We start from the raw sequence: 9,941 nt of genomic DNA on the forward strand, positions 1-9,941 counted from the left end.
TATTATTATGAAGTGATTGATTTTATTATATTAGTATACATTTTTTAAAAATACACCGACTATATATACGACAGATTGATAAATTTAAAAATAATATAATGCTATATTATATAAAATATAATATATTTTTAGTAACAGTAATTACTTGATAATTAATAATCCGTGAGTACGATAAATATTCTACTGTGCAGAATGAAAATTAAATTTCTATTAATCATTGAGAGCTTATATTATTATATATATTTAACAATTAACTGTCAAATATCATAACTGCTAATATAATAATGACACATGAAGATAAACTTATAAAAGGATACGGTTATGAATTTAAATTATCATCACTTAGTTTTCGACGTATAAAATTGACCAAGTATTTAAGAGTCTATTTCGAAATTTTTCAATAATAAGTAATATGATATCGTTGTATTTATGATCTGAAAAAAAATTTGTCGATCAATAAGAAATATTATTTATTTAAATTCAGTTTGTATTAACTTACTGCTGAAAACATTTCGATTGAAACAGTAGCAAATTGACACGCTTTTATCACCAGTGGTTTTTGAGAGAGCATAATAATTATTGAATTCATTACTTGTTTATTTCCCAGCCAATCAGCTGCATATATAACGTCACGTAGTTTTTCACTCTGTTAAAATAGACAAAATTTTTTATTTATTTATAAATAAATGAATAGTATATTGTATGATGAGTGATGAAACAAAACGATTTCAGAACAGGGTGAAGTTGGCTGCTCGAGCCGTAGGTGAGGGATGACATCAACCGCAGTCTGAAATCGTGTTTCATCCTGTCGTTTTGTTCAATAAATTTCTTTTTTTTTTTTAGATACGTAAAGTACTTTTCTATTTTAAAAAAGCGTTTAATTTTTTAAAAACATACATAGGTTTCACTGTATTTAAAAATTGGTGTATTACCGTACGATGGACGGTGTGGCTCAATAAGTTATGGATCAAATTAAAGGGAATTTAGTATAGGACCGGATAGTTCAACTGGTAGAGCACTCGGCGCGATACCGACATGGTCTGGGTTCGATTCCCAGTTCGGGCTATCTATATTTTTCTCAATTTATCTATACCCTGATTGAGAAACTTAATTTGAAATAATTCAAACACGATCCGAAACAATTCAAAGTTGGCAAAATTGACTATATATAGACATACACTTTAGCATAGATTTAATCATTCCAAATGAGATTTCTGAATCAGGGTAAATTGTCTTATTGAGAAGGTTATTTGTCAGTTTAGGTTTCACTGCATTTAAAAATTGGTATTTTTATTCTTATTTATTGCTTTCTTAGATCTTCTATTTAGTCTGAATTTTCTTAAATATTTCCTAAAGTAGTTTAATTACCTCAATAGTGAGACGTGATCCCATCCATCCTAAAATGAAAGCTTGAAATATTTTTAGACTTGTTAGGGCTATACATAATACTATAAATACCAAAGGTGTTGATTTAGCCTGTTAAATAGATTAAAAATTATTTATGAGTAATTTCTTTTATAAATGTATTTTCAGAAATTTCTAAATTATCATTAAGTAATTTTAGGCGACTGAACATAAGTAAATAAACTTGAATAGTATATTATGTGGCAAGGGATGAAACCAGAATAAAGACGATTTCAGACGAGAGTGATGTCGTCTGCCCGAGCCAAAGGCGAGAGCTGCCATCATATCAAGTCTGAAATCGTGTTTTATCCTAATTCACACCCTACATTTTCCATAGCAACTCTTATTGAAACTCAAAATTTAAATGTCAAGAGCCAGTTAAAATGAATCAATTTCAGATCTATAGCGCACGCGCAAACTATTAACTTGGTTGTATGACATTTGATCATTTTCAATTTTATAACAAACAAATACAATTTTGACAGAGCTGCAATTATGTCAAAAACTAATTCAATGGGTAGAAACTAGAAATTTTCATTATTGGGGAAGAAACTGATGACTTTAAGTCCGCCAATAACATCGATCTGAAATTGGATTATTTTAGCCGACCAAACAGGCACTTGAACTCGTTATTTTAATACAGATGGTATGAAAAAATAAAATATAATGTCTCCAATCAAATGACTTTTCAAATTCTTACATTTGACAGTTGAAGAATACTAGCACATAACGTAAGAGAAGTCGTTTTCATGTTCCACAGAATAATTGGTCCGAAAATAATTTCAATTTTATCCCGGCACTTTAACAATAATTCATATTTAAAAATACACTGTTTTATAGTCGCTTCAATGTTATCTTGATTATTGAGAGACGATATAAGATATGATATTTCACGAACCATGCCAATTAAATGAAAAATATAATAAATAAATAGACTGTCAACACCTGAAGTAATTACAATAAGACTAAAACTTGTTAAATTTTCATTAAGTATATGTAGATAATATACCACACTATTAAATGAATCATTCCATGGGTATATTATTGGGAAAACATGCTTGTATTTTATAGGCTCTGAGTATTGTTTAAATTGATTAACCACAGAAATAACTGGAAACAACGCATAACATGAGCAAATAATTGTTGTCAACACTGTGCCAATTATGGTTAAAAGACGAAAACTCGATACTCCATTTAAAACAATGTTCAATAATTCTGGTTTTCTTATCGACGTGTCGAAATATGAATCGAAAATTGTCCGTAATTCATTAACATCCTTGTGATTAACAACTATACAGGCTGCCTAGTGTAATAAATAACAGAAATTGATATATTTTTTTTATGAATAATATAAATAAAATAAAATTTTTAACTTATTTAAATATATATCACACTTTCATAATATTCGTTGACAATCCCATGAGAATACCTAAGCCTCTTGCTACAATTCTAATATTTAATATATTAATATTGACAAAATTCAAAACTCCGATTGAAGGTATAATATAAAAAGAAAGATGTATATATAACAATGATCGTACAAATATATTCGACTTTTCTGTTGACCAAGCACCTATGAGCGAAAGTAACCGCTTGATAAAGTTTTTAAATTTCACGTATTCTAACTCTTTATTGGCAATCATCTCTAACGACGATTGGTAAAATAGTTAATAGACCAATTCGGATTTACATTTAAAAATTAAAAGAAAAAGGCAATTCTATATGAGGATGAAATAAAATACCTAAATTACGAAGAATATAAAGTATTGATTTGCATTTATAAGGGTTAGTTTAATACCCGATACGAAGCAAAAAAGTTGATTGATGATAATTGGAATAATTGTTGCAAGATAATAGTTTTGATATTGATTAAAAAAAATTTATTGTTGGTGGTGGGGAGTCAGTCGTAGTTCAACTTTCAACTTGTAAAGATCGTTTAGTGAAAAAGTCTTTCGTACCAAACGTATGCATGTATTTATAATTGACGAAGTTTGTCAAAGTTTTGTCATGTTACTGTTGAAATATTTCACTTCATGTTGTGATATTTTACCAACCAAATAGTTTACGGTTAAATGGGAGCATAAGGTGATTTATTATTATAGGACGAAACTATTTTCAAAATCAGTCGAGTTAGAGGAAAATTGACAGTTAGTGTAAGTTAAATTGGCAAAAGATACAATTAATAATGTATAATGATATATATATTGTAGTAGCTGGTAACTTATAAATTAATATCACTTATATTACAATGATAAGACACTTAAATTAGAAATAATAACACCACAATTAACAGCAGCAAAAGAAAGGCAAAGAAAGATATAGTTAATTGAATACAAAATGTACGCTCTTATGCTGTCAAATTATGATTGACTGACTCTAGTCGCGCTTCTATAAAACAAGAGAAGAAGGCATTTGTTTTCTAGTTCTTCAAATATTTTTAAAGATCAGTTTCACATTCGTTACAATATATATACACATACATTGTAAAAAAATTTTGGATTCGGTGTAAAAATTTTGGTGTGAAAATTACACCAAATATCGTGTTGAATTTGGATGGTGTGAATTAAATATTTTGACACCGCCAAACGTGTAAAAAATGTATAATTTATGATAATTTTGCGTTAAGAGCAATAATCATAAACATATCGAAATGTTCAAAAAAATACTAATTAATAAAATGGTAAAATCATAGAGAGGTGGACAATAATACAAAATTAGAATTTAATTTTGACCATAAATTGGACGTTTCGTCCCTTTATCGGGACTTCTTCAGAAACTAAAACAAGTCATTACAAAAATTTTTTTAAAAAAAATATATAAATAAACGAAACAAATTAATTATTGCCCACCTCCCTATGATTTTACCATTTTATTAAGTTGATCTAGACACGATTTTAAGTAAATATATACTAATTAATTTCTAAAAAAAATTAACATAGTTATTGATTAAGTACTTAAAAATGTTCAATGCTCATTTTTTGATCATTAATCAAAATTATAAAGAGTAACACGGAATGGTGTAAAAAAAAGTAGATTACACCGTGTTAAAATTACACGGATAGATAAATTACATCGACCACTTTTTACACTGTTATTTCACACTACATGGCTGTGTAAAGTTCTGGGGGAGCATTTTTACACCAAAATTTTTTACAGCGTACATATTCTTATGCAAGATTTTATTACTATTTCCAATAATAAATTATGATTAAGAGAAGGAACAAAATTACGTATTCATTTCTTGAGATCAAACTTTTTGTTTTCGAAAATAGTTTTAAGTCGGAATTAATTCAAGACAATGTTCTTTTTAATTAAGCAATTCGTAATACCTGAAACGTTTTTCCGAAATTTTTCTTGGCATATTTTTAAACGGAATTTGTTAATTTTTTCGAAGATCATACTCTAGAATTTTATGGTGAATTATATCTCTCCTTTACATCTAGGTTTGCATTATCATACTTGTTGAAAAAATGATAACGATAATTTTTTATACAATAGAAATTATTCCTCTTTGAATATTACAAAAAAAAAACGGACAAATTTTTATAGTAATTAAAGATTTGTCTTATTTTCTTTAAGTATAGGTAAAGAATAAAAAATTATCTTCATCATGATCAGGTTTTCCCTATATGAATTAAAATATTAATTAATTTAAGCGAAAAAATGATCGATTCCCTAAATGATGAATTAAATTTTTATTCTATTTTATACAGCATTTTTGATGGTTTTTAATTAAATATATATGATTATTAGTGGAAATAACAATGTGTCTATGTTTAAGCTTCCTGTTCAAACGTTTTCAACAATAAATAATATGATATTGTTGTATTTATAACCTGGAAAAAAAAATTTAATCAGTTTATAATCTTATTAAGTAAAATTTCAATTTTTATCAAGTAACTTACTTTGACAAACATATCAATCGTAACATATAATAAATTACAAGCTGTTAAAATAAGTGGCTTTTGGGAAAGCATTATAATTATTGATGACTTTAATTTGTTATTTCCAAGCCATCTTGAAGCATATATAGTATCCCTAAATTTTTCACTCTAAATAAAGGAGTTTGATGTCAAAATTATTATTATCCTTATTAGTATCAATACTGTGTTTTATTAATTGATAAGAAAATTACTTCAGTAGTAAGAAGTGATCCCGCCCACGCAAATATAAAAACTTGGGTTAATTTTAAACACGCGTGGGCTGCACAGAGAACCATTGAGACAAATGGAATCGATTTTGCCTGTTAATTAAAAATTTATAATTATTAAAATACGTCGTGTTACTAATTCTAAAATGACTTGTATTATTAGACGTCCTTTTGGCTTTAGAGAGCTTCCTAAAACCAACAGGGCATAGATTTTTCTGCTACTGCCAATCGTTTTGTAGGACAATTTCAAAGACGAATACTGAAAAGAAAAAAATTGGATGGCCAAAAAAGCGTTTAAATTAAATTATGCGTCGTTTTAGCTTCCAAAAGTCTTTTTTTCAATTTTGAGCTTTAGAAGAAGTTCCGAAAACAATTGATCATAAATAAAAAAATCGCAATCCTTTTTGACTTAAAGGTATCTCTTTAAAGCCAACAGGGATTATAAAAATATCGCGTGCCAAATGCCAAAAGGGCGTATTACAGCAGTTAGATCGGGTTCCATGCCAAAAGGGCGTATAAAAAAATTTTTTTTGTCATTCTTTTTAGAATCGCTCGAAACGTAAAGATCTGCAGAAAAAAAATTTTTGACGTACTATCGCCAAAAAGGCGTATATCTTTAGATCTTTGTATCTTTGTATCTAAAGATATACGCCCTTTTGGCTTTGGAAATTTTTTTTTTATTTTTAGGCTTAGAACATGTTTACAAAACGATTGGCACCAAAAACAAAAAAATTATACGCCCTTTTGGCATTTGGCACGCGATATACTTCCTTTTGGAATTAGTAACGCATTATACTACACTGTAAAAAATTTGTGGAGTGAACGCAGATTAAATCCGGAGTGAATTTGAAGTAAATGCGGATCGGATGACTGTGTATTTATTTAATCTCCTTGGAGTAAAATTCACTCCGAAGGGGAATTTATTTAAATATTGGAACTCCGACTCGCAATGAAATTAACTCCTAAAGGGAGTTTATTTTAATATTAAAACAACGAACCGGAATGAATGCATATTCGAAGTGATTTTTTCTAAAACTCCAGAACTCCAAGAGACGGAGTGGATCCGGATTTAAATAAAATTCTAAATCACTCCGAATTCACTCCCGATTTTTTACAATGTATAATATGCGTGGAGGAAAATAAAAAGTAACTCAAATAGTCGCCTAAAAACACCCCGTTTATATCTAAAAATTATTATAACAAAATACCTATGTAAAAAAAATTCGTTCCAAAAAAGTTCTGCATGTGGAACTTCCAAAAATGAGACAGATTAGAACTTCGAATGGAACTTCTTTCGGATGTTAGTCATTTTGATTGTAAAAAAAAAATTTTATGAGCGAATTTAGAGTCAAAAAAGGACGGTGTTTGAACTTTTTTGGAATTTTTTATGGACGTTTTTTTCAGTTCTATAAAAAATTCAAGAGTAGTGATTTTGGAAAGTTTTTGGAACGCCTTTTTTAGTCTATACAAAAGCGGTGATTCTTGAACTTTTTTTGAATATTTTTGGAACGTCTTTTTTAGTCTATAAAAAAGTTAAAAGTGGTGATTTTAACTATTTCGAAATGTTTTTGGAACGTCTTTTTTAGCTTCCAAAAATGGTCAAAAGTGGTGATTCTGAAACTTTTCTGGAATCTATTTGGAACGATTTTTTTTTACAAGGGTAAATGGATCTAAATTTTGATCAAATCAAATCTACTTTGATCTGTATAGATCTCTTTATATTATTTCAAATTATCAATATATATATAATAATAATGTTTAATATAGAAAACCGTAAACGATTGACATTTTTGTTTTAATTATGAACAATGACATCAAAAGTATTAATAAAATTCCGATCAGTTAGAGATGAGGGTACCGGCACTTGAATTATTCACGCCCGTGAATTAATATTTAATTGAAAAATTAAAATCTCATCTATTAAATATCGAGAGACGTCAATTTTAAGCAAATCTCTAATATTATAATTTTAAATAGTTCATTTTACTAATAATTGATTAGCTTTGAGAACAGATTATATATTTTTAGTCGAATTATTCTCAGCTATTGAACTTTTGATTGTTTTATTTTTTTTTTTTATAGCATAAAAAATTTTTTTTTTTCAAGCTCTTGATACATTTATGAATTAACTTATTTAAAAGTAATTTGCTGTAACTCACATGAGAAAGTTGAAAAATGACTGCACAAAGTACAATAGCATTAACATTCATAGTCCATAGTATTATTGGTCCATAAACTTTTTCAATTTTGCCACAGCACTGCGTTAGTATGTCATATTTATCAACGCATTGACGTATTATTGACTCACTATTTTTTTCATCGAATTTTGAAATACGATAGGATATTTCTCGTAACATACCGATCATTTGAAAAATATAATACGTATAAAGACTGTCGACACTAGAAGTTATAAGAACAATGCTGATGGTTAATAAATATTCGTCAAGGAAATGAAAATTGTACATTAAACTATTTGGTGAAATTTCCCAAGGATAAATAGTCAGATAAACTAGATTGTAACTAATAGGCCATATTCTATGTCGGTACTGATTTATTATCGAAATAATTGGTACAATTGCATAAGAAATGCAAACAATTGTGATGAAAGTTGTAATGAATGTTGGTAAACGTCGAAAAGTTGATATTTTATTTAAAACTAGAGTTGAAACTTCGGGCGTTTTCAGTAATTCATCAAAATACGGATCAAGAATCGTGTGTAAAGCATCTACTTCTTTACGATTTATGATAAAACATATTCCCTTGTAACATAAAAAAATTTATATAAAAATTTTACTTCACATAGGGTAGAAGTACCGTTTTTGGCCACTTTAGGACCAGGTTTGGCCACTTACACTGTAAAAAGAGCGGTGTTAAAAATGGACTCGTTTTAACTCCGCCCGGTGTAAAAATGAAATTACACCGGTGTAGGAGGAGTAATACACCGGTGTTAAAAATACCGGTGTTAAAGCGGGGTAACCGGTGTAAAAGCGGAGTAAAACCGGTGTAAAACCGGAGTAACCGGTGTAAAAGCAGAGAGATACCGGTGTTAAAGCGGGGTAAATTGTGTCCGCTTGGAGTATTAACTTTAAAGATTATAAAACACAAAAAATGTCAGTTCTTTATGAAAATTAATAAAAAATATCATTTATTAACAAGTATAGTGATCGAGTAAGTAAAAATATTCACAAAGTAAATATTTTAACACCGGTAAAGAATATTTACACCGGTGGCGGCGTTATTTTCACACCGCTTTCGGGGGTAAATTTAACACCGATAATTTTAACACCTACACCGCTTGGACTCACTCCGGTGATTTTTTACAGTGTAGAAATATTGAATAAAATGATTTGTAAAATACGCAACAACATAATTAATTTTTTTAAAGGTGTTTGAAGATATTTTTATCACACTATGGCAATGAAATTTTTTTTTAATGCATTTTCATTATTTAAAATAAAGTATTAAATGTCCAAAAATGGAGCAGGGGCCACAAATGGTACTTCTACCCTAATTGATAAAAAAAATTATCAAATTTTTTTTTTTTTCAATTTGTGATATATTGATAACACACTTTTATAATGACTGTAGAGAAACCCAACAAAGTACTCAAGCTTTTGGTGGCGAGATTTATATTAGTAATATTGGTTATTAAATAATTTACTACGCCGATAATTGGAATTATAAAGAATGACAGATAGATGTGAAATAATGAGCGGAATAATAAACTTGAATCCTCTTTCGTCCATAGGCCGACAATAAACAGCAATCGTTTAATAATACTTTGAAATTTCACATATTCTATCTGTTTTTCTGCAACCATATTTCAGGACAATGAAAAATAAAAAGTTAAAGAAACGACAGAGTATAGTTTAATAAGCCAATTTGAAATGACATTTTGAAAATAAAAAAATACTAAATTGTTGCAGAATATATTGATAGATTGTAGCAAACGGGTGTAGAGAAAAGGGTAGATAGGAGCTTTCAAGCTTAATTGCCCATTTAGGGAATATGACTGTTGATGATTGCAACAACAGTTGCAGTAATAGTTATTATATCGATTTTAATTTTTATACATTGTAGTGGGGACGTCAGTCTTAGCTCAACTTTCAACTTGGACATATCGTTTAAACACAAAGTTGCTTCGGTTGTTTTATAAGTTTTGTTTGATACCACAAAAAATTTTTTGAATCTCTTAACACTTCTTGAACTAAATATTTGATATCAAACATCAATCACATGCTCACTACATTATTGTTGTCACAATTTTTAATTGACGATGTTCGGTACTTAACAGAAGTAAGTGATATTATTGGTCATCATTCATGAAAAATTGACTTTTAATAACTGAACATGATTTTATTTGCAAGTTTCATCATTAAAGTCTATG

General features: G+C 28.5%; 3 protein-coding genes across 13 annotated transcripts in view; 1 reads left to right on the plus strand and 2 right to left on the minus strand.

The window, feature by feature from the left end:
- The window catches only part of LOC130668749 (uncharacterized), a 141,926-nt gene that overhangs the window by 84,352 nt on the left and 47,633 nt on the right, over positions 1-9,941 (plus strand). Inside the window, exon 1 of one of the 11 annotated variants that reach the window (XM_057471197.1) lies at positions 3,306-3,557. The exons of the other annotated variants lie outside the window; for them this stretch is intronic. The gene's annotated coding sequence lies outside the window, so the exon portion shown is untranslated. Of the gene's footprint in view, positions 1-3,305; positions 3,558-9,941 lie in introns of those variants that run through there. 11 annotated transcript variants of the gene reach the window in all.
- LOC130668759 (uncharacterized) lies at positions 173-3,161 on the minus strand. Its single transcript, XM_057471213.1, has 5 exons — positions 2,799-3,161; positions 2,105-2,707; positions 1,369-1,476; positions 500-646; positions 173-434 (listed from the first exon to the last, which is right to left on the minus strand). The coding sequence occupies exons 1-5, from the start codon at positions 3,045-3,047 to the stop codon at positions 375-377; spliced, it is 1,167 nt and encodes a 388-aa protein (XP_057327196.1). The 5' UTR covers positions 3,048-3,161; the 3' UTR covers positions 173-374.
- On the minus strand, positions 5,100-9,834 carry LOC130668761 (uncharacterized). The gene is made up of 5 exons (XM_057471215.1): positions 9,126-9,834; positions 7,714-8,313; positions 5,540-5,647; positions 5,310-5,456; positions 5,100-5,240 (listed from the first exon to the last, which is right to left on the minus strand). The coding sequence occupies exons 1-5, from the start codon at positions 9,372-9,374 to the stop codon at positions 5,181-5,183; spliced, it is 1,164 nt and encodes a 387-aa protein (XP_057327198.1). The 5' UTR covers positions 9,375-9,834; the 3' UTR covers positions 5,100-5,180.

This window comes from Microplitis mediator, chromosome 5, assembly GCF_029852145.1.
Source record: "Microplitis mediator isolate UGA2020A chromosome 5, iyMicMedi2.1, whole genome shotgun sequence".
Lineage (NCBI taxonomy): Eukaryota > Metazoa > Arthropoda > Insecta > Hymenoptera > Braconidae > Microplitis > Microplitis mediator.